Here is a 26418-nt window from a genome sequence, read left to right on the forward strand (position 1 = left end):
GAGCTGCGTTTGTTGCCAAATGTTTATTGATCAATGAAGATCGATTACTCGTGCCAGAGCAACTGTCGTGAGCTGGAGTGTTGACAAAACACGCCTAATTGCATGTTGGGAATATTCTTGATAGATTTGGTTAATTAATTTGAAGTTTTTAGGGTTTTGGGTGTTTTTTTAACTTAATGGTATCGTCAAGATTATTTCCGTGGATGATTGGCTTATTTCCTAGGGAAAAATATATTTTATTGCTATGCTAACAGTTAATTATTCCCAGCGGTTTTATTTATGTTATCTTTAATTCTATACTCACCTACATAATACAGAGGATATATTGTTTACATGTTTGTACCCAAAAGCACCGAACCTACATAACCGATTTGAAAAATATTTCACTGTTGGAAAGCTACACTCTTAACGATATAGGCTATATTTTATCCCGGCACGTTTAGTAGTTCCCATAGAAAGCGAGTGAAACCGCGAAAAGAGCCTAGTCTTTCTTTCATAATAAGAGTGAAAAATCCGCAAGAAAAAAAGAGCAGTTTCCTAAGTCTTTCTGTATGGGAAATTTTAACATGGAAACTACCATTCAACACTTTCGAATCGCTTATTAATTTTATTGCAGCAGTATTCGCATTCCAATACTGAAATAAAACATTTACTTAATGTTTATTTTCTTTCAAACGCTGAAAGTAATAAAGCATACATTCCATAGTGTGAAATCCTATGTCTTTTTGTGTTAAATATTTTGTGTGCCGTTAGAACATTTCATAAATTCCAAACAAAACTATCTTTATAGGTTCCGCAAAGTTCCGGCTCATAAATATTTGACAGCTAACGTTTTTGGTAGGAAGTTAATTGCTGTTGCCATAAACAAAAATTCGAATGATTTAAGTAGAAGTATGCGCGCAATGCCACGCTTTTAAGGGGACAGGATGTGCAAAGTTCATATTTAAAATGTCACCTATTGATCTTTAACTTTAGTGCAACATTTTTTATGCATGCAGGTATTTTAATCGAGATTAGGATGCTGAATATGATTTTTATACATAAGAAGTTAATCCATCCCTGATGAAATATGACTTATGTGTAGAAAAAAGTGTTTCATTAAATTCAATATGAGCGCATGGGTTCAAAACTGTATCCTATTTTCTTGCAAGTATAAGTCTTTCTGCTTTATCATCATCATCAGCCTGTCGCTGCCATCCAGCCATCAGCCTGCTTTATCATTCTGCATTCAATTGTAAGCCAATAAAACGTCTAAATAAATTAAAACGATACTGTTCCTAATTACACTAAACATTTTAGGAGCGGAGTAATTAAGCGGTAACCACGCTCATCCGTACACGTGTTTATTGATAAACGATGTCGACTCCTGCGCATCCAAGGAAATAGAAAGGTCAGAAGGCCCACTTAGGTAACCTACATTATAATATAGTAAAATTAAATGCAATATTGAAATGGTTCGTTAGTATGGAGATGGGTCACTCAAAAATAATTACGCACAGACCTATCAGCTTATTTAATCCGAATCGATTGTCCTTACTAGTTTATTCGTTAGTTACAGATATACTATGATGGTTACATTTTCCAGAATTTACAATGAACAATCTGTATCTGGAATCCATAGCTAAATCTTAATGCAACCAAGTGATTACATTATTTCCTCTTGTTCTCTGACAGAAAGTTCTAATTCTAAATTCCCATTATGACATACCTAAATACGGATACCTCCTCATGATACCTATTCATGATTTCGAACTAAGTACTTAATGTACAATAGCAGTGAAACTTCTGCAGTATTTAAATATTGTGTCAACTATAGTAACGTGCATGCTGTAGCAATTTAGATCATTTTGGGTGTAGGGATCGCATGCCACAGTCAAATATGCGGAAACGAAACGGTGTGGACTTGTCAAAAATTAATTCACGGTTTAGGGTGCTGCAGAGAAGAATAGAAAGCCCAGTAGAGAAACAACCGTAACTTACACTGTGTACAAAATCATATCATCATATCATAAACAGTTTCTTTTAAGAATTCATAGATTAGAACGTCTTGAAATGTCTTAACATGTTTGGGTTTATTTTACCATCACAAAACCCAGTAAAATAACCATGTGCTAATTAACATGCCCACAAACTCCACAATCAATGTAATAATTTTAATTTCTTTTATTTATTTTATACAATGTACACACTATACATATACACAAACTTAAACTACTTATCTTTATACAAAATATATATAAACATAAAACAGCATCGATCAGGCGTCGAAGTATTCCTCCGCATCACTGTCCTCCGGAAAAAAAAAATTTTTCTTGACTCAATCATAATAAAATATATGTTTTATTTTAATTTTGCTTTTACTAGGGTCCTTTACAGTTTTATTGTAAACATTTATAGTGTCATCATTCATCAAAATTAAAATGAAACAAAATCAACGGAACCAACTTACCCCTAACTATTTTTCTGGAAACACCGAACATTCATCAAATGGTAGAAAAATTAAAAGAAAAACGCTAAGCGCCACCGACCTCCTTCAGCCTAATTATGACAATATACCACAATATACGTCGGAGTTTTGAAAGGAGGAGACATGAACCATTTTTGTCTATGTTTATTTATTGCTTTCATTATGGTTAACATTTGTTTTGAGATGTTGCTTTTTATTTCGTGCCTAGAAATACTAAACTTAGTAATTAATGGCCTCTAAGCCGTTTGCCGACCACGGTGGCTATTCTCTTAAAGAGATCAGCCAGCTGAGCTGAGCAGGATATATTAGGTAACAGCGCACAAGCTTTGTGCAGGACATGAGTAAGTACCTATTACTGTGTGCACAAGTATTTCCACAGACACTATGCATTCTCTATTTCCTTAGGTACTCTCATAGTTCGAAATAACGGCAATACGATATGACCGGAAAGACATGAGGCACCGGACCTCCTATGTACGGGTGTATAATCACAAATCAAACCGCCTAGAGCGCTTCGAGTTTTACTGCCACCACCATTTTAGGCATAACTAACGTCGGACATTGCCGGTTTAATCATAGAGTATCTGAGTAAGTATTCAGTGCTTTTCGACCAGATCTAAAGGTCGACAACTACTCTCTTCCTTGCTTAAGATCTCTGACAGATAGATTTATTGGTCCATTTTGCTGGATGAGCTTTGCGTACATTCGATGCAACTGGGCGTGGAAGGATAGTTAGACTTTTTGGAGATGAGCACTCCCTTCCGCATTACCCATAGCTAGAGAGAATGTCAGACTATTACTGTCTAAAAACTTCTTCGACCAAAGCAAACTCCCGGCAAGTTAGACCTAGAGTACAAAATAGGAATTAAGTAATTCAAGCAATACTAACCGCTAAAGAGCCGGTTCTGGAAGATACCACTATCTTCGTTTATCAAGAAGAAACCGCTTCCTGTCATTATAATTGTTTCCCAAAATGCTCACTTTAAATTGTGATTAGCATTCTAATTCCTAATCCTATAACTTACACATTTAAAACACAAATCAGCTAACAAAACATAAATTAACAATTTCAAAATTCAAAACAATTAACGGCAAAATTAAGAAGTCATAATGAAAACCGTCCCGAGTCCCGACATTACAGAATCTAGAACAATAAATCAATGGAGACTCTCTCGGTTCTAATATAAGCGGCCATCTGACTAGTCCAATTAAACAAACTAACTAAATAATTATCAGAATTAATGACTCCGCGCATATATCAACGGACTCCTTAAATAAATCTTCGTTTGATGTACAAGGAGTGCTCGTACGCAACGCGACGCGCTCTCGCCACGCCCCCGGTCGGTGATTGGTCCAACTCTAATTATAACTTTGTGGATCTTCATGAGCTATTTGCATCGTTTAAGATCTTACACCTAATTATCAACTCTTTATCTCCCACATAAGAGTGAGATTTGACTGTGATTTCGTTTAAAATACTGTCATCCAGAAAGACGCCCATTAGTAAAGGCTCTCAATCTTCATTCGGATCAGTCGCACCACTGCCAGATATAACTAATTTGATAATTAAACGATTTTCAACCTTATATCTATTGGAACAAAGGTGGTTCAAGCAAGAAGATGTTGAGATACGATTATGTTTTTCAAAAGAGGTAGTTAACATTCCGTCCGCAGCCGTTTCAGCGGACGAATTGACAAAACGCATCGTGAAACTTTCTTATTAGTTTAAATTATGTCCCTGAGTGAGATACTTCGTAATAGTGCAGTGCTTAAAGTGTAATTCAAAATGTCCCTCAGACTCCTGCCGAGCACACGTTGACTAAAATAAACAATTAAATAAATAAAATACCTAAAATGGATCCTTCGGAAACAATGGACGTTGACGAAATAAAAACAGAAAAATCTGAAACTAAGCTACCGTTTTCAATTGAAAATTTATTGGCAGATAAATTCGAAAAACAGACTGATTTTGCAAATGATGCAAATGCTTCGACTAGTGGTGTGAATTGTGAATTAAAAAGCAATTTTGTTAGTGATGTGACTGAAAATATCGATTCTGACGATGATGCAAGCAGCAATAGTTCGGAAAATGTCGACGTTGAGAGTTCGACCGTCGGCGATGCGCAAGAGTTCCTCAATATTAAGTCTACTGATTATCAACAATCAGGTAATTTATTTTATAATATTAATTAACGAAGGATTATAGATCCAAAGGCTTTAATATTTTTGGAAATATAGTGCAGCATCTAGGATATGAATTACTTTCTGAAAATAGGAAGATATATAATTACAGAATATTTTTCTTAATTTTTCTTTGTCGATGCTTGAAAAAGTTTTAAAGTCGACAGCGATGGGGACGAATTTTGACGGTTATTAGTTTTAGGTTTTTAATTTAAATGTAAATACATATTTGGAAATGTGGTTAGTAAATAAATTCGTCTCTTCTATTCCTAATAGTGTGACAATTTCAGTAAACATTATTTAACTTCATGCTCTTTCTTTTAAAGTTATTTTATTCAATTAATAGGTATAGGGAGAGTGGGGAATTGCGGACGCTGAAGGGAAATAATGCACAACATAAGTACTATTAGTAATTATCAGTCTGTCTTTATTAATTATCAATCTTTAGTTATTTGTCTACCAAAACAATTATACTTATTATACGAGATCAATCAATAAGTATAATATTTTTAGCAAAAACAAAACCTTGTCAGTCCGTATTTACCCGTAGCGCTCGGGGTAAATTCGGACTGACCCTGGGTTAATTACGGACAGCATGGGGTATTTACGGACTAAGTCTACATCACTGACGAAAATCACAAGTAAAGCCTTTAGAAGAACTTCCTGCAGTGCAGTTCTCATGAGCCCACTTGTTACCTACACTTTGAACACATAATCCAGTCTTCGGCGGGTGGATCACTGTGCTTTTCCTGACAATAAATGTAAAAGTAATCAACATGTCAAACAAAGTAGCTCTGGGAATACCATATTTTTCTTCCGCCTGACGCAAAGTTATCTACTGGTCTTTATTTCTTGCACAGCTTTTGTAATGATTCGATTTTTTCTTAGGCATCTAAAAATGAGTATTGAGTAGTTATTGATTAATTTCATAATAGTTTTCTAATCAGGGGTAATTGCGGACGTACGTATTTACCCCGCGAGGCTTGTCCGCAATTAACCCAACTGGGTATTTCTAAATCAAAGAGAGAAATTTGTAGATTATGAAAACATTTCATAAAAACAAACATTGGCGATTCAAACTCCATTGACAAAGCTATCCATAGAAAATATCACTTTTTACCATCACTTCATATACAGACCTGTCCCTCGAATTGTAAAACACTAAAAATTAGATCAATATACACTTTTTTAAATTTTATCTACCTTTGAAACTGTGCGCAGCCGGGTGTCGTAAGTTTTGCGTGGCACTAAAATGGTGGAAAGAAACAGATGACAGCACCGGGCTGCCGCGGGGATTGAATGAGTAGATACTTGCTAGTCCGTATTTACCCCGCGTCCGTAATTCCCCACTCTCCCTAAAAGCATCCCATAAAAACTGGCAAAACATTAATGGATACTTACTGTTTTTTAATGATATCGAAAGACATAAAATAAAGCTAAGGATAGAGAGGATTCAGAAGGTGGTCGTGATCAAATTGGTCAGGTCGCAGTTTCGAAACTTACCAGTTTTACGGTCTTCAGCGTTCCGCATTCATCCATCTAGTTTGTCAAATAATATATATGTCAAATAATAATATATTTGTTTATATTTTTGCCGTGGCTTGCCGTTTCAAATTATGGACTAATATACTGTGAGCTCCTTTATTTTTATGTGTTTAGGAACCGAAAAGTCATTTAAGAAGATTTAAAATGATCTAGTTGGTGCAGCATAAAATGTGTTGTGCTTTGTGCAATTTGTCGGGAAAGCCCATGCAGAGCCTAGCTGGCACCCTACATATCTATAGTCTTAGTTTATTCTTTATTGCACACATAAACACATTTTGACAAACAGATAGTAGAGAGATTATGCACAACGGCGAGCTTAACCCAGTGTTGGGTTCTCTTACAGCCAACCTCTTCAATAAATCTTACCTCTTCAATATGTCTTAGATAATTTAATGAGCTATTTTATCAGGAGTACCTAAATATGAGTTTTACTTGTGGTCTTAGGCCTGAAACTACGTGAAGCAAACTCCCGAAAGGTCCGTACAAAAGGGCGCGTGTATTAGCAATGCAGTGCCTCTAGGTAAAACCGCGTCGGCGACTTCGCTTCAGGCTATAACAGTAATGTAAGCAGTAGAATTTAGATTTACAAATATTTTGTTAGTTGTTTCAGCCGATAAATGATCCGTTACGTGCGTTTAGAACATTCAAAAACTAATTATACAAAGAACTAGAATCAACGCATTTTTTAAGTACTTAACAGACGTAGAGTCCTCCGAAGTTAACTACTACAGCTACTTTTCTTACAGAATGGATTCTTTACTGATCTAAGACTTTCCTGGATCTGACTATTCACTGCTAACACACATTGGCAAATAGCAGCCTTAGCGCTTAGCGTCCTTTTCCAAATGCAACAGATGAAGTAGGCCTCAGGCTCTTAGGCTCAAATTACCGAAAGGTCTAACTATGTATTTTCAGAACTAATTTTCAAAGCAAAGAGTTTTTGAGGAAAACGGACGTTTAGGATGTTGGAACAACAGCTAATCAGCTTCTTAGCCTCAGTATGTAATTTTGGCAAGGGTGGATCGACTGGTGATCATTTGAATGATACGCCAAGCACGGCAATCCAGACAAATAAAAAGTGGTCTACTTGGACATCGGACATTCGAAGGCCCCTTCTCATGGGCTTCCCGAGATATTTCAAAGTAAACAGTTGATTTAAAGAAAACGGACGTTTATGTTGGAACAGCCTCATCAGCTTCACAGTACGGTTTTGACAAGGGTACGACTTGTGATCTTCTGTCTGATCCGCCAACCATGGCAATTCAGCCTAACGGAGAAACCTCGGCGGTCAACTTGGACCTAGCAAAGCCTTCGACCACGTCATGCACATAATACTTATTTCAAAGGTGCTCTTATCGCTTTCCCAAAATATTATGTGAACAGCGCCAGCATAATTGACTGACAGAAGTACAAATGTTGTTGTGAACAGTGAATGTTCTGACTGACTCCTCGTCGGTAACTGCTGGTGTTCCTCAAGGCTGAATACTGTCGCCTACTCTATTCGTTCTCCATATAAATATGTTGCTCATTAGGGTGAGTTGCACTATTTTACTATAGCGATAACCAAACCATAACGATCCGTGTACTGATCGCCGAATTGGTTACCTAAATCCCCGATTTGGCAACTGTAAATGGTTATGTTATATCGTTATAGTTTATAGTTAAATGGTGCAACTCACCGTTAGAACATATTTTTATTTATTTAATTCAGGGTTTTATCTGCATGGATATATCAACCCCGTTGTTAGAATATCCTTAATTATCGCACCATTTGTTGCTATTCAAATAAAAACTCACGAACCCTAGACGCTTTAGGTAACATTACTGACCACAGAGTACTATAATAAGGTGTTACTGACTATTCAAACAAAATTGTTAATGGTTAACTCAAAGATAAAAGTATCTAAGTTGAAAACTTTGACACATATAATTACTCCTTCCGGCGACAAAATAAATCAAAAATATACAATTTCAAACTGAACGCTATTCGTAACAAACAAATAAATCACAGAAACGCGAGCCTGTAATTTGAAGCAACATAATTAATATAAAAGATAAAAGTAAAGCAATTGACGCCTTCCCGCGCCATTTGACGCCACGCCACGCTCCCGCGGTTCGTATATTTTGGCGCCAATTAATCTGTTGGTGCGTTCGGATACAACTTCATAATTCTAAAATATCACCCCTAAAAATATTTAGATGTTAAATAGGGGCAAACGATTCGTTGGCATAAGTCATCAATATCGGTTCTGAAATTAATAGTTATTTATTTCAACTGGGGAATTTAAATAAAATGCTACAAACAAATTACTTACATAAGTATTAAAACTTTTGGAGCTTTTACTTTTAGTACGAAGAAGTAGGTAATAGGTAGGCAATTCATAAATTTCTGCGAAAATGCAGAAAAATAAGGAGGTGCAAAGGTCCAATATGACAAATGAATTTATTTTTAAAGTCGTTGCTCATTTTTCAGTAAATCATATTAAGAGCTGCAACTACCTATTTAATACCTATCTAGCTTCTTATTACCTAAGCAAAACTGTAATTTTCACTAAATAAATTCCAACAAATTGTAGAATAAGCAGAAAAACAATCTAAAATCCATTTTTCATACAGATTTTCTTCAAACCGTTTCATTCTACGCAAGGAGACAGCTGACACAGTCCGTTTTTCATCAATACTGTAACGAAACTGAGAGAGTTTTGATTAATGATTTTCTTGTTTACATGAAATGAAAACTTTTATAATTTTTCGGCTGCTCGGGTGGTCCGTGGTCTTGCTTTCTGAGTGTCTGTCTTGCAACATCGGAGAATCGTCGAAATGTTGGTAAATTGAGAGGAATACTGGATAACATAAGCAGTAACTTCATTCCAGTGTATCCTTGTGTTCTAAAACAAATGTTCTCTTTCTGTTTAAGTCTTTTAAACAATGATCTACTAATACAGGGTTTCTTTGGGTACGAACCCACGGCATGCGTATTAGGGGTCCGCAGCAGTGGCGGATTTACCAATAGGCCAAGTAGGCCAGTGCCTAGAGCGGCAGATTTAGAGGGGCGGCAAATTTAGCAATTTTTTACAGGTTTTTATAATTGAGTATATGAGTACACAATCCATATATAAATAGACGATTAATAAACGCAAAATTAATAAATTGTAATATATACTTAGGTACATACGTGATCATGAATTTTAAAATATTCTAATAGCGTTTCAATAAAAATAGAATAAAATCCGCTCGCTTCGCTCGCGGTTTCGCGGCTTTTTCATCATTCCTGGTTTGTTCTGCGCTCTTTGAGTCCTCAATCTAACAAAAGTTAAAGCACCGAAGTAGCAAAACAACTGACGCTCTAAACTGACGATTTCTAAGCTGTTTATGAGAGTGGAGGACTTTTGTGCCCCAAAACTCGAAAAATTTCGCGCTAGCTGCGCTCTCAGCTTTTCACTTTGCACCAGTGGCGGATTTACCAATAGGCCAAGTAGGCCAGTGCCTAGAGCGGCAGATTTAGAGGGGCGGCAAATTCAGCATTTTTTTACAGGTTTTTTATAATTGAGTATATATGAGTACACAATCCATATATAAATAAACGATTAATTAACGCAAATTAATAAACTGTAATATATACTTAGGTGATCATGAATTTTAAAATATTCTAATAGCGTTTCAATAAAATTAAATAAATCCGCTCGCTTCGCTCGCGATTTTTCATCATTCCTGGTTTGTTCTGCGCTTTTGAGTCCTCAATCTAACAAAAGCTAAAGCACCGAAGTAGCAAAACAACTGACGCTCTAAACTGACGATTTCTAAGCTGTTTATGAGGTGGAGGACTTTGTGTCCCAAAACTCGAAAATTTCGCGCTCGCTGCGCTCTCAGCTTTTCACTTTGCACTGGTTTTTTCAAACTTGTTTGAGTATTTTGTGTTCCAAGACTCAAAATTTCGCTCGCTGCGCTCGCGCCTTTCACTTGACAGTGACTGTTTTCTGATTTCTTTACGTATTATTGCGTCCCAAACATCAAAATTTCGCTCGCTACGCTCGCGGCTTCTTCTGTTTACAGTACTTTTGTTTCCACTCTTGTTTGGGTAGGTATTTTGTGACCCAAAACTAAAATTACGCTCGCTTCGCTCGCGACTTTTCACTTTACGGCGGTTTTTACTCGTTTTGGTACAAAATTATTGATTTTGGAACAGAAAAGTTTTACATTTGTAGTTTTTTGGGGTGCTCAATAGGTAGTCCGCCCCGGTGCCACCGATGCTACGCCGCCACTGAATCATAGCACCCGAACGAATGAACCGATTTCAATTTAGTTTGTTTTTGTACTACAAACTTGTTAACATTAAACTCTTCGGTACATAGAGGCTTGCAAAAATAATCTAGTAAGTAACTGACAGAAATATCATTAAGTTCACAATCATTAGGGGCGGCAAAAATTGAATGGCCTACTAGCGGCAAGTTTGTAAATCCGCCACTGCTTTGCACTGGTTTTTCAAACTTGTTTGAGTATTTTGTGTTCCAAGACTCAAAATTTCGCGCTCGCTGCGCTCGCGCCGTTCACTTGACAGTGGCTATTTTCTGATTTCTTTACGTATTATTGCGTCCCAAACATCAAAATTTCGCTCGCTACGCTCGCGGCTTCTTCTCTTTGCAGTGCTTTATTTCCACTCTTGTTTGGGTAGATATTTTTGTGTACCAAAACTAAAAAATTCGCTCGCTTCGCTCGCGACTTTTCACTTTACGGCGGTATTTTTACTCGTTTTGGTACAAAATTATTGAGTTTTGGAACAGAAAAGTTTTACATTTGTCGTTTTTTGGGGCTGCACAATAGGTAGTCCGCCCTGGTACTACCGATGCTACGTCGCCACTGCATCATAGCACCCGAACGAATGAACCGATTTCAATTTAGTTTTTTCTGTGTTTGATGAAAATCGATTGAGCCGTTTAAAAGTTACAGTTGAAAAGTTACGCTTCAAAGTCGCTGTCATATAAACTTGTTAACATTAAACTCTTCGGTACCTACATAGAGGCTTGCAAAATAATCTAGTAACTGACAGAAATATCATTAAGTTAAGTTCACAATCATTAGAGGCGGCAAAATTGAATGGCCTACTAGCGGCAAGTTTGTAAATCCGCCACTGGTCCGCAGTAGGTCAGTTTGTAGGTAGAGAGTAAACATATTCACTAAATTGCATTGTAAAACGTCGAGACGCAATGTAGATTGGGTGGCGCAAAGCTATGAAGGTTTTTCTTATTTTCAAAATATTTTCTGACAGGGGTCTGTGGAATTGTTTAAATTGTGAAAGAGGTCCGTGACTGCAAAAGTTTAAGAAACCGCGATCTAATAGAGGTACCTACCACTTGTGATCAAATCACTAGGTACCTACCTAATTCGAATATTGTCAACTTACTGTCCCCTGTTTCATAAAATTAAAAGTCGTGTAAATATTGCTTCAAAAAAGTTTACTTTTCATCTCAAATTTTACTTCGCGTAATAATCAGGCAATGAAATACAAACAAACCCATAAATTGAAATTCGTAGTAAAACAGAAGTTTTAATAAAAAAATATCACAGGATTTTTTCAGTGACAATGCCAATAACTCGTTGTAACGAGTTTTAAACTAAAAACGTAATAAAATGCTAATTTATTTACGATCTGCCAACTATAAAGCGCCTCTGGACATTTTGTTCGAGCAATTGCGGCTCGAATTAGCCGTTTGAATTGGTTTCCGCGTTCCACTCACACGTTTGCAAACAAAACGATTTATAAGTTTACACACACATACGTGAATAGGGCGCTTCTTTCTTATAAACATTTACAGGATTATGAAAAATAATGGAAAATAATTAGCAAGTCGTTTGAGTTTTATGATTTCGCATGCAAATGACAGTACCTATTGCAAACTTTTTATGTAGACGTTATTTTTCCCCTGACTGTTCTTTAACCGACTTCCCAAAAGAAACGAAGGAAGTTCTCAATTCGCCCGCTTAAATATTTTATGTAGATTTTAAAAATACTATTTTTAAGCTTTCTCGCTTTATTACAACCAATTAAAACTCTTCTGTGCATCTTAGTTAGGTGAAGATTTTTCCAAAAGACAAATTACAAAACATGTTAATCCCGAACCGGCAATCTATCACTATGTTCATAAAACGTCAAATATTTTGAGTAAACTGACAGCCCTACACTTATACAACCGTTAACCACGCAGTGATGTCTCATTTTCTAAATTTGTTACGAAAAGATAAATCTCCACGCGTCCCGGCTCTCGTTAGCTAAATCTTTCTCCCCGTAATTATTCACCCGTTAGAATAACACCCCGTCGTTTTGCGTCGGGGTTAAAAAAGGAAAAACATGAAAAGAAACGTCTCACGACTGAAATTTAGTAAGTGGCCTGGGCTCATTAAAAGCTGTAAAATTCTATTACCAGACAACGGATGGGTGTGTATCCGAACGACTCAAACGTCATAGAGAATGAACCAATCTATTTTCATCACTTATGTTTTGGAAAATAGTCTTTATTTAAACGCGTTAAGAGTGTCAATAGACTAATTGGTTGGTAAATAAAATGGCGCGGGTTCACAATGGCGGGAAACAAAGACATGAAGCGTTGACAAGCGAGGATAAATTGACATTAATTGCCTTACCAGTGTCGCAGTGGTTTGCATGCGTGTTACGACGCTCGTTTTGACGGCAATGGGATTATTTTAGGCGCTAATTAATTTACTTTCTACATTATTGCGCGCGATTTGATGTATGGAGTCTGGAAACGTGTTCGGTGTTTGAAAATGTTTGACGTTGGATGTTTAAATGCGTTCGGATACATTATTTTGTAAACAAGGGCTTAATACTGAATATTTATTTTGATGTATCTTAAATACCTACTATAACTAAATAGAATTTCTCAAATGATTGACTTAAGGAAAACATACTCCCTACCTGCATATCCATGTAAAATGTTTTAAATAAAAGCTGGTAAATAAGATTCTAACACGCCTATTACTTACGTTGCTTAAGCTTTGGTTTCCTAGGAAAGCGGTGCCGTCATATAGCGACCGTAATACAGCGGTGAAAGACATCACCAGAACGTTGTCTATGTAAACAAAATGGGGTGGTTTCCTAGAGAGCGGTAACTGACGCCGTAACTTCAAAGCGGTGCCGCCATTTGCATGACGGCCGTCTTGACGGTGTCAGATAGTTTGGTGAACGTTTTATTGAAAGCGGTGAAGCTTTTTAATATCTACGTATTTGTGTTTTTTTCGGAACAACGTCAAAATTTGTTACAACTCTTGGAACAGCGAGGACGACGAAATTTTAATAGATTTCGTTCGAAACCACGAAGGCAATATCTAACATAAAAGTAAAGATTATAGAAAAGTCAACTAAAACAGAATTGGTGTTGTGAAATTTGAGAAATATTAAATAAAACAGGTTAGTAAGTATGATACAACTAACAAAAGTTCATGACGGTGTGTTAAAACGGCCGTGGAACTTTCCACATGTAATCACCGTAAAGACGACCGTCTATTTGCGTCCGTAATAAGACGGCCGCTATTTGACGGCACCGCTTCCTAGGAAACCCAAGCTTTAGTATAATTATTTGGCATGTATTTAACGCGGCGACTAAGTAAAACGAATATAGGTTTTAAAAATAATAGAGTGGGTACCATTTATAATGGGTTGGCAGCTAAAAGGAGTATCATAATAAGTGAAAGGTAGCATATTAATATATCAGTTATGAGGTCCGTTTTAATTTAAACTAGCATCAAGTTTTTCTTTGGCGACTGAATTAATATCTAAGAGAAAGCTTAATGATGACAATAAAATAGAAAATGGGCATTCATAAATAATACAAATCAGGTTCTATTTAAAATTGTTTGGATGAAGAATAAATATAAACTAGCTCATATTATAAATATATTGTGCGACTTTTTAATAGCTTTAAATAAAGTCTAAAATGGCATGAAGAAAAATATTTTGCGGCTGTTATTTTCAAAATTATAGGTAAATAGCATGGAAGTAAGCATGCAACATGCAGCAAGCATGACTTCTGTCACGGCTCCGGCGCTGCGGGCTCCGGCGGTCCCATGCGAGCTTATCGTCGCAGATGGTTTTCACGCTCACCACCGCAGCTTCGGCTTGCTGCCTCAGCCGCAGCGGCGAGCCTTAAAACTACCTGCGCCTCAGCTCGCAGGCCGCCTCGCCCTCCGCGCCTACGCGGTTTTGAATTGCACTCTAGGGTAGGGCAGACAAGACTACATGGAGTCGGTTTTGCAGCGTTTTCGTCACTAACTTCAATTTTAATACAATGTTTTTTAATTGAAGGTTATAAATGGCAATATGCTAAATAAAATGAATCCAAATTAAATTCTACCATCTTCATAGTGCGCCAAGTGAGATAATACCACCGCACCTTCCGCCGTTTTCATGAAATTATGATACACAATATTAATAATTAACTCTTATTCCTTTTATTGTACTCCTTTTAATATTTAGAGCTATCCGTAAAGCGAAGCCTGAAATTGGGTTTTAGTCGGCACGAAATAGTTGGTAACATATTATCTTTGCCACCCAACTAACATTATTAGTCGCCAAGTCATTATAAATAGCTCCTCACCTAATATTTCAATCGACTGGTATAGTTTATTTGCTACCCAAACGCAGCTGCTAGTTTTAGTTTTATAATACCCTTAATTTTGAACCTTACATATTATAATAGTCGCGAAAATATTTAATCGCTGGCAAGTTATTTTATTTGTTGCCAACATTTGTCGACTTTTAAGTTATTAGTCACCAGGAATATAATAAGCCTAATTATTTTCTAGTCTTTTCAACCCGTATTAACCGCAGAAATCACTGAAAGCCCAATAAAATCCAAAATGTCCCAGTTCCAACTATTGTGAAACATTTTAAAAGCAAGATGATCTATAATTTTAAATATTATATCCCATTTTAGCACTTATCAAATCGTTTCAGAGATTTATTTTGTCATTACTGATCTTATCTGAAACGTTATTTGTGCTATAAATTCTAATTTTTCATTTTATTTCTGTAAATTGGTCCATTCCAGTTATAAGTGATGAAATTGCGGTGTTTCTTTGTTAAAGCTACCGGCTTTTCCCGCCGTTTTGCCGGCGTTCCGAGTGAACTATTTTACGTACCTGTACCTCTAAAATAATTGCCGTCCTCAACAAATACCTAGGCTATCTAAACGTGAAATATTTTTAGAATCGTGTAGCTCCTAAGTATTTCGAGCTAAATAAATCTCTTTTAATGGTCTTTGGTCGACATTATATTGTCATCTTAGAGTGATGAAAACACGAAAATGCAATTATTGATTTTATTTTGTTTCTATGAAGAAAACTTCGTAAAACATCCCACTTCATGATCCTGAAAAGTTAAGTTTTCCACACTTATGAGGTTTTCACTTAAAAAGTTATTTAAAGAATCATTGTTTGCAAAATAATCTAGTTTTGTTAAAAAATATTATCTAGATAAAGACCGACACTACAGCTATAGACAGTCAGTACAGGCATAGATATAATTAGTGAATAGGATTGCATGTTAAATCAATAAAAATGCTTCGTGAAAATTTCATCAGAGTTATATTCCGAAAGACATATGTTTGACAGAGAAAATTTAAAAAGGATAAAACAAAATACAGACATAAAAAGGTTTCTAGTTTACAGGTTTTACATTAAAAGGTTTCACGTCCTGTTTATCCCGAACATCCCCGGGCGTTGAGAGCTCGACTCTCAACCAGAATCTTCCGAGTGAGCTATAAGTAAAGGGCATATCTTGCTGAAAGCCCGACGAACCACATCACCGCTTGAAATCATGATGTCCGCGACACGACTGATGCCATCATGTCCAGGGAACACCTCTGTGACTCGGCCCAGGCACCACTTTAAAGAAGGTACCCTGTCCTCCTTAATGAACACAAGAGTGCCTTTTCTAATGGATTTGTGCAGGATCGCCATTTCGTTCGTTGCTGGAGCTCCGACACATATTCCTTACACCATCGTGACCAGAAGTGCTGACGAAGTTGCTCTATACGCTGATATCGGGTTAACTGAATCAACGATCGGTCCTCGAGGTTTGAAGATGGAAGTGATGTCAGCGGTCGTCCAATTAAAAATGTCCAGGCGTAAGCGGCGACAAGTCGTTAGGGTTCGAAGAGAGTGGTGTGAGTGGGCGAGAGTTCAGTATAGCTTCGATCTGGACTAATACAGTGTTCAACTCCTCATATGTCAGATTACAATTGCCCAGTACTCTTTTTAAATGATACCTAACAGATTTTATACCGACCTCCGAAAGACCTCCAAAGTGCCGGGAATAAGGAGGGATAAAATGAAAGTTAATGTCTCCATTTGATAACTCACCGGATAACGAATCGCAACTACCCTTTAAAACTTACCACGTTCGTGATAAGCACCAACAAACGAGGTCCCAGTATCAGAGTGTTTAGGTTTTCCCTTCGCGAAACAAACCTACGCAAAACTGATAAAAATTGCTGCTTGTTAAATCACCTGCCAACTCTATGTGTACAGCCTTAGTCGTAAAGCACACGAAAAGAACAATGTACACTTTCGTAAGACGACATCCACGTCCCTGCCTAGTGGCTGACATAATAGGTCCAGCATAATCTACACCTACTGTTTCAAAGGGTAACCTCCCGAAATCAAAGGGTTTTGTGGCAAGTTACCCATCAGAGGAGCAATTACCTGTCCCTGTGTACGACAGCAAGCAATACATTTCTTATAAATTGATTTAGCTAATCGTCTACCACCAATTGGCCAGAAATTCTCTCTTATGGACGCGAGTAAGAGCTGCGGTCCAGCATGCATAAGTTTTTGTGCATAAATTCAAATAATAATCGTGTAACGACATGAGTGGACTGTAATAATAATGGATGCTTTTATCGTAAGCAATTTGAGGATTATCAAGACGACCTCCAACACGAATTAAATGTTGGTCGTCCAAAACACATTATACTTATTTGAGGGACTCTTTTGGGTAGTTCCTTTTATTCAATAACAGTGCGAATTCGGGAATGATACCTTTTGTGAGCTTCGTATAACAACACGAAGAGCCTGTTTTAACTCATGAGTGGTAAGAAATAGATGTTTAGATAACTTCTCTTTTTACAACGACTTATAAATCTGTAAATACGTAAAATATGTAAATACGTATGCAACCGACCGTTTGAGTGTAGTGAAGTTTAAAAACTATGAAAGTCTACAAAAATGGTCGAGAATTTTTATTTGTAAGTAGAGAAACTTCGGACCTAATTTCGGGAAGTTTTTCGTTGCAAATGTTGGATCATCAGGCCATTTAGAGACATATCGTAAAAATTCAGGGCCTGGCCACCATAAATCTAAAGATTGCAAAGAAGTTACATCTGTTCCACATGATATAATATGGTCAGCTGGTTTTAAGTCTGTGGGAACATGTCTCCAAGAGCAGACCGCAGTCTTGTCCAATATCTCAGCGACACGGTTACGTACAAAAGGTTGTAACTTTATTGGCAACATTTTAATCCAACTTAAAACAATCGTTGGGTCAGTTAAAAGGTCACATAGTACGATCCGTGGAACCCTCAATGCATTTAATAATGGTAAGTCGCGTAAGATCTTGGACCAAATTCTGAATATTTCAGACGACAGCTCATCGTCCCATCCCAATTTAACTACCCAAAGCTTTTGCATGAGGGTTTTATGACAATAATGCAATGAGCTAATAGACCCAGTGGATCAAAAATTTGAACAACTGTAAAAAATTTCCACGCTTTGTCATGACTTTATTAATATTGGGATTTAATGAAAATACTAAGACGTCAGGCTCAGTAAGCCAGCTTTTACAAGGTTCTATTGAACCAATATTCAAACTAAATGAAGAATGACCTATATGATCGGGTAATACTTGAAGAGTATTAGATTTCCATTTATGTAATGGCACACCAGCTGAAGCCAGCTCAACGGGTCCTTTAGTAGTAAAAGTACTTTCACAGATAAGGCCATGATGAGCTATTAAATATGCAACCTTCTGTGGATCAGGTGCACATAAAGAAATATGTTTTAACTCTAAATACTCTTTCATAAAATCACAATAACGAATGCTAAATGATGTCTGACTCTGAACGCTACGCTCTAATGAAAGCAAACACTGCTTAGATTTATGTTCAGAGTGACTTAAGTTATAATGTGATTGTTTTACCGTTGATCTAACACAAAAATGGCCATCTTTCAGACACGGAATGTTTCTAATAAGGTGCTCTTCACACATTTTTTCTTCTAGATAATGTACTGATGACTGATGGCTAACTTCCTCAAGCTGCCTAAAACGCATTAAACGGTTTTGGATGTCATCGGTACTTGAGTCATTCTGTAAAACATTAGCTTCAGAATGATGAATATTTGTAAAATTACAAATTAATGAGGGTGAACGCGACACTTGACCACTATTAACCATAGGGCCTGAAACTATCCAACCTAGTCTAGTCTCAAATAGTACCGGTTTACCTATACCGAGGTTTATCTTTTCTGTACCCAAGATGTCCCAGAAAACATCTGCACCTATAATTAAGTCCACGGAGGATGGTGCATAAAAATGAGGATCAGCTAGACATAAATCACTCGGAATATTTATGTCATTAAGATTAAGTTGACGACAAGGCACTTCTTCAGTGATAGAAGGTAAGATGTAACAATTAATATTTACAGAAAAGTTTTCATTCAATGATTTTATCGGAACGCAACACATTTTACTTATTAGTGAGTTGGAATTATTTATGCCAATTAATGTCTCGCTAACCTTAATAGTCGGCAAACTTAATGAATTACAGAATTTCTCTGTGATAAGGCAGCACGTACTACCACTGTCAAGAACAGCACGACCAAGATGTTCGCGGTTACTGCTATCATAGAGTTTTAACAAAGAAGTGGCTAAAGAACGTCTCCTTTATTTCGCACATTCGCCGTGACTTGTGCCGACAATGTTACGTTGTTATTGGGCAATGGCTTCGCAACTTCACTGCTGTTATTGTCGTTACCGATAGAGGTTGATGGTTCAATTGACGAGTTAGCTTTAAAATCAGAAATATGAATAAGAGTGTTATGTTTGCGCTTGCAGACGTTGCAGCCGCTTGCTTTGCAACGATTTGCATAATGACCCGAACGGAAACAGTTAAAACATATCTTATATTGTGGTAGTAACTCCAACCTCTGTTCATTACTAAGACCTAAAAATTGTGAACAGTTATTAAGATTATGTTCACCGCTACACTTCGGGCAATGTTTAACTGAACTAGACTGCTTATCTGGCGCACTGGTTACAGACACCATGCTTTTATGTTTAATGTTAGAAAGAGATGAATTATTAGCACTGTTCTGTGACATTTCAATAGTCTCTAACAAATCTGCACGGCTTCGCAAAAAATCAAAAAATATGTTCAAAGTAACTGACTTGTCCTTAACAAACCTACCTTTAAATTCTTCCCACTCTCGAAAGGTTTTAGCATCCAATTTGGTTGATACCATGTGAATCAACAGTGTGTCCCAATGATCTGTTGGCTCTCCTAACGATTCCAGTGAACGCAAATTCTTATTTACAGAATCAATGACACGTTTTAACGCTACTGATGATTCTTTTTTAACCAACTCGAGGTTGAACAGTGCTGCAACATGGTTGTTTATTAAAACCCGCTTGTTGTCATAGCGATCGCATAATATCTTCCATGCGACAGCATAGTTGTTCGCGGAAAACTCAATGGATTGGATCACAACAGCAGCTGATCCCTCGAGACACGCTTTAAGATAATGAAACTTGTTGACATCATCAATATCATCATTAGAATGTATCAAGCTAGAGAACGTGTCATGGAACTCCAACCATTTCTCATAGGAACCACTAAACTTAGGCAGTTGTATGGTAGGTAATTTAACAAGCCTGCGATTACGCGTTTGTGCTGAACTATAATCACTTTCCAAAGGTTCATTCTTAGTTGGTTTCAAGTTACGTGTAAGTAATTCTTGAGCCTTTGCAAAGATCTTATAATACTTAGATTCAAACTCGTTACGCTCCGGTAGTTGACTATTGATATCATCAGCTAAACACTCTATGGTCGACTGAACCTCGTCAAATTGTGAAATAAACTTTCCATCTTACCCAAACGTAGTTGCAATTCGCACACCTGTAACGCATCCAATGACTCATCCAACTCGTTGACATAGTTGGTAAATGCTGTCAACCGACCTTTGCAACTCGCGCGTTTTCTGACTGACTCCTTGTCGGTCATTTTGGAGACCGGTATTAATTACACTGTAATGTTAAAGAAGTTAATACCAACTCTTAATGTCTCACAAACTTAATAAGACTTGCAAATAATAATAATTCACGTAGGCCGTAATTAGTTCTTCTTATTTTATCCGGCTCGAAGGACCAATGAATAGGATTGCATGTTAAATCAATAAAAATGCTTCGTGAAAATTTCATCAGAGTTATATTCCGAAAGACATATGTTTGACAGAGAAAATTTAAAAAGGATAAAACAAAATACAGACATAAAAAGGTTTCTAGTTTACAGGTTTTACATTAAAAAGGTTTCACGTCCTGTTTATCCCGAACAATTAGGATAGCATAAAAAAATGAAATACTTGCCTAAGTAGATATGTAATAGCGTTTGACACTATGACACGCAGATCTTTCGCAGTGACAATAGATAAATGAATAGAGCATTCATTTTATGCCTTTTGATGAGAGAACAACGAGACGATAGATACATTGTAATTACGTTTAAAATTAGAACCCATTAATGGAGACATATGGCTTGTTTCATCCAATGACGTTCCACCACTTCTTATTATGCCTTAGGTAGTTGACTTTAAGGCATAATAAGAAGTGGCCGCTGGACGAGGTAGACACCATGGGCGCCGGGTGTCGCGAGATGACTCCCGGCCACCGTAGGCGTGGGTCTGTGGGCGGTGAGTTCGGGTGGCTCATCGTCCCTCTGTCTGCTTAGACGACAGACCCGTGTCGACGGCGCGCGTTGTTCCACGCGCTCCTCAAAGAGATGTCAGCAACCCAGCGGGGCCAGCAGGGCAAGGCCTGCCGGGGCTGCGGGTTGTTCGAAAGAGATACTGCGGCCCTGGTACATAAAGGCCTATGACGGAACACGACGGCTTTTAGTCAATAAGAGTCACACACTCCCTCACCGCTGCTAAACCACAGGAGGGTCACTTGATGATTTTTGACGTCGTTAAAAAAAAAGGTAGTTGACTTTCTTTGAAGGCTTGGCATTCTTGATGGGGAACAATCAAATGACCCCTCCCGCTGTGGGTGCAGCGTGAGGAAATGTAACACTCTTAACTGACTAAAACCCACCATGTTCCTTCTGGAGCCCACAGTGTACCAGGGGCTCGATTCTCCTAATTTTACTTAAGCGACTTACGATTCACGTTCGACTCGATTCGACTGAGATCCAATCCCGACTCGATTACGATTGATACGTATGTGGTATTCCGCTATTTTTCTTTGAAATAAACGTTTTTATCCTTTTCTGTCATTCAATAATGAATCATTTTGTCTGCAAATGATTTACGATTGCAAAATGATTGTACAGCAAACTACCGTATAGAAAAAAATCACCAAAATAGCAGACCACACCAATCAAATGTCAATCGAATACGATTGGTCTTTTATTAGTAGCAGAATGCCCGATATGGTTAAAACGGCTATTGCGATCATATTGCGAATCGATTTTGACATTATTAACTTAGGAGAATCGGACCCCAGGGCCGAGGTAAATCTTTCGTACAATCCCGCAGCCCCGCAGTGCAAAGGCTGGGTCCGTTGCCTTTACAGCCTTATTTATTGCTTAATTTGTGAACATCACATTTTAAAAACCCTTAGATTTTAATGTGAAATTAATAATGTATGACAATTTTGAGAGTCAAGGGTGCCCATGAGAAAGACCCGGTGCAGTGGCTGCGCTAGTATCAGGGCCCGATTCTCCTAATATTACTTAAGCAACATACGATTCACGTTCGACTCGGTTCGATTGAGATCCAATCCCGACTCGATTACGATTGAAGCGTATGTGACATTCCGCTATTTTTCTTTGAAATAAACGTTTTATAATTTTCTGTCATTCAATAATGAATCATTTTGTCTGCAAATGACTTACGATTGCAAAATGATTGTACAGCAAACTACCGTATAGACCAAAATCACCAAAATAGCAGACCAATCGCACACCAATCAAATGTTAATCGAATACGATTGGTCTTTTATTAGTAGCAGAATGTCCGATATGGTTAAAACTGCTATTGCGATCATATTGCAATTCCATTTCTATTCGATTTTGACATTATTAACTTAGGAGAATCGGGCCCCTGAACAAAATTGAATTGCATCTAAACGATCACATTATTGAACCACTTAAAATAAATTGTTAGCATCATTTAAAACCACAACTCGCCACTAAAAACTGTAAAAAATAAAATGACATTTATTTTGGCGCGCTAATTAACGCGTTCGGATATTCAGCGTGGCGCTCTCAGCTCACAGTTCCAAGATGGCGGCGGGACGTTAGTTTGACATGTTGATATATTACCACTAATTACTCAAAGAGGGAGGTGTTTATTGAAAATAGCTGTAAGGTGACGACAAGTCATGTCTGCCACGATATCTGTGTCCGTTCGGAATGACTTCCGTAATAAATTAAGTGTACAATCATTAGTTTACGAAACCTATTCTAGTATTGACGTAGTTGATGGACAATACGTCATTATTGACGTTTGAAACAATTAATGAAGCTCCGAAAAGTCGTTAAATACTAGGTAATTACTTGTCCTGCCAAAAGAGCTTGGCTTCAAATAGAACAATTGTAATCAATCAGCATAATAATGATAACTATTGGCAGGATCATAGTTATGTGCATCTTTTTTTTTTAATTAGCCTATGCTGTCCCACTGCTGGGCAAAGGCCTCCCTTTATGTGCATCTACTACACTATAAATATTCTGATGAGTTGCGGCGTTCGCGTTGGTTCATTGAAGAGGCCAAAACTATTCCAGTCTATTAAAGTACTTCCAGTCATTGTGGGTCACCTTTACTAATATTATAAAGCTGCAGAGTTTGCTTGTTTGAACGCGCTAATCTCAGAAAACACTAGTCCGGTTTGAAAAAATTTTCACTGTTACATAACCCAGTTATCGAAGAAAGCTTTATACTTTTATCCAGCTTCGTAAGGAAGTTCCCGCGGGACGCGGGCAAAACCGCTGGCAGAATCTAGTAAGAAAAGTTAGCTGATGGTACCTACAGAGCCCAACATTTACTTATTATGTAGGTACTAACACATTTTATAAACTGAAGAGTTTGTCTGTTTTTTACTTGAATACGCTAATATCATCAACTACTTATCCGATTTAAAAATCTTTCAGTGTTAGATAGCCCATTTATAGGGCCTACTTTTATCCTTGTTCAAGCTGAAGACTGAAGTTCCCAGGCGAAACCATTAGCAGAAGCAAGTAATTAATAATATCATGAACTCCATTGTTCCAGGATCATGTTCATCGCGAGGCAAGCGCGCGCACGGCATTCAGCGCGCAGCAGATCAAGAGCCTGGAGGCAGAGTTCGAGAAGAACCGCTACCTGTCCGTCGCAGCGAGGGAGACTCGCCCGGCAGCTGCGGCTTACTGAGACACAGGTAGATAGAAAGATATACTTTATTTGATTGATACATCGTTTTTTATCTTAGAACTAATTTAAAGTTCCTGACATAATGGGAGCGATCCATGATGACAGTTCAGTTTATAGATTATAAGAAACGATTGGTTTAACTTACGTTTTCATCCAACTTTAAATAGGAGGTTCTCAGTTTGATCTGTATGTATGATTGTGCGCGTTTGGCTGAATCAATTTTGATGATTTTGTCAGACTAAGGAGAAGGAGAAGATAGGTATAGGTTACAAATGATTTATCTGTAAGGAACGTAAAATTGGGATTTATCAGACGATGATAAGTTTTATCATTATTTCTTAGCGTATAGGTATAATGTTCTGAAGGCTCATGTCAAAATCTACCGTCGGCGTCGGAAGCTAACAAACTATTTCATATAGGTATTCTCGAAGCAAGACTAATATTATAATATCATTTTGATTACAGATAAAGATATGGTTTCAAAACCGCCGGACGAAGTGGAAACGAAAATACACAAACGACATCGAACTCCTTGCTCAACAGTATTACAGCAGCCTCGGGATCGTGAGCCCTCGGCCCATGTTCGTAGGCGATCGCCTCTGGATCTTCAACTACCCCAACCGGGTCCCACCAACACAGCAGCAACAATGGATGAAATCACTCAATACAATGAGCGCACAAAACCAAATAATAGACAGAACAAACATGTTTCGAAATCTACCAAAGCCAGAGGTCCCATTTCTAAACCCTAGTGTGTATCCGAACGAAAGAGTCTTCATGGACCGCGGTTTGAGTTTGGCGGGAAATGTCAATGTCAAAATGCCCGCCCAAAGTCGAATTTTGCCGAGAGAAGTATACAATAATATGGCTCAAAGGAGTATGGATGTGTATAAAATAATATTTTAAGCCATAGCAGCCCACCGCAAGAGTCTAATGTGGACCATTTGAGAAGGTTAGAAGAGAATTTCAGTATTTAGTTTAAGTAAGACTTTGTTTAAAAGGTTGTCAGTAGGTTTAAGGGCCGCCGTACACGGACTGCTCGAGCAGTTAGCGGCTGAGTGAAATACACGGACCGCTCGAGCGGTCGGCGTCGACTGCTTGAGCTGTCGGTTGTTGACTGCTCGAGCTACGACCCAACTGCTCGAGCAGTTGATTTTCTACCACAGTCGAGTCATGGATACTGACGAGGAAGCACTGCTTTGCTGCTCCTGCTCAGGCGGAGACGACGGCGGTGACGTCAAAGAGAAAATTTTGGGTTCATCCAATTTTGCAATTAAGAGAACAATTAAGTCGGAGAGCTGTCGACTGCTCTAGCGCAGTCAACGGCTCGAGCAGTCGGTGTATGCCTCGCAACCGCTCGCGAGCGGTCGACGGCACGATGGAATTTCATCATGCAGTTGACGGCTTGAAGCGGTCGCGACTGCTCGAGCAGTCGTGTACGGCAGCGAATGAATGACTATAGTTCACTGCGCGGTCGCGGCTTTAAGCAGTCGGTCTCAACTGCTTGAAGCAGTCCGTGTACGGCGGCTCTAAGTATTCGTAAATAAAGTTTTCATTGTGAATTTGTCAAAGTACGTATTTGATGTCGTCTTTTCCAGCCTTATTGCCTCTCTCACCTCACCATCTGTTTTCCCTCAATTTCACCCGCGTCCTGCTCGTGGAAACTTCGTCCCGTCCCGCGATAAAATGCTATTTTTCTCGGGAATAGTGTATCTACCTACCCAACAGTGAAAGAATTTTTCGAATCGGTTCAGTAGATACCTACGGAACCTTTCAAAGATACAAAAATCTGTTTCTTGTTTATTACACTAAATTAAAGTATAGATTAGTATCGTAGTATTTGTATAGTATGCCTTGAACAAGTGAAAACACCAAGTTCGCCTCCATCATCCCGATTCCTGGATCCCATGTTATAGTTCTCCCAAACATTTTGGTGACTCGGAGGGCATATAGCGAATCGTCTCTCGTCATCATCCAAGCTGCTTACATTTTGTCTCGGTGGCGAAAAGAGCGTATTTAATTTACCTACTAATTTTAGTCTATACGGTAGTTTGCTGTACAATCATTTTGCAATCGTAAATCATTTGTAGACAAAATGATTCATTATTGAATGACAGAAAAGGATAAAAACGTTTATTTCAAAGAAAAATAGCGGAATTCCACATACGCTTCAATCGTAATCGAGTCGTGATTGGATCTCAGTCGAATCGAGTCGAACGTGAATCGTATGTCGCTTAAGTAAAATTAGGAGAATCGGGCCCCTGATATGGTTAAATAAAACTGCTATTGCGATCATATTGCGATTCAATTTCTATTCGATTTTGGCTTAGGAGAATCGGGCCCCAGGACTACAAGCATAATAATAAAAACAATCCAAAATCGTCCAAAAATGTGGAACGCTTCACGATTTTGCGTGTCATCCTTGCGCAGGGGCCATGCTAATCTTCTCTGTATCGTTCCAATTTTAGTATATGTACTGCCGAAGCAAGTACAACTGCAGGAACGAAATTTTCTATACAAAATTGTACTTACAA

The 26418-nt window shown here is 37.9% G+C and overlaps 1 protein-coding gene and 1 non-coding gene across 2 annotated transcripts; one reads left to right on the forward strand and one right to left on the reverse strand.

The window, feature by feature from the left end:
- Positions 1-4146: 4146 nt before the first annotated feature.
- LOC135118982 (homeobox protein ceh-19-like) lies at positions 4147-25078 on the forward strand. The gene is given in 6 exon segments (XM_064042240.1): positions 4147-4634; positions 23747-23771; positions 23773-23847; positions 23849-23891; positions 24350-24773; positions 24776-25078. Coding segments are annotated over 6 exon segments (966 nt in total). The 5' UTR covers positions 4147-4321; the 3' UTR covers positions 24862-25078.
- A 1191-nt stretch (positions 25079-26269) lies between these two features.
- Positions 26270-26376, reverse strand: LOC135118987 (U6 spliceosomal RNA). Its single transcript, XR_010277910.1, has one exon. It is a non-coding gene; the product is annotated as a U6 spliceosomal RNA (small nuclear RNA).
- Between the last annotated feature and the right edge of the window lie 42 nt (positions 26377-26418).

This window comes from Helicoverpa armigera, chromosome 27 (genome assembly GCF_030705265.1).
Source record: "Helicoverpa armigera isolate CAAS_96S chromosome 27, ASM3070526v1, whole genome shotgun sequence".
In the NCBI taxonomy this organism is placed as follows: Eukaryota; Metazoa; Arthropoda; class Insecta; order Lepidoptera; family Noctuidae; genus Helicoverpa; species Helicoverpa armigera.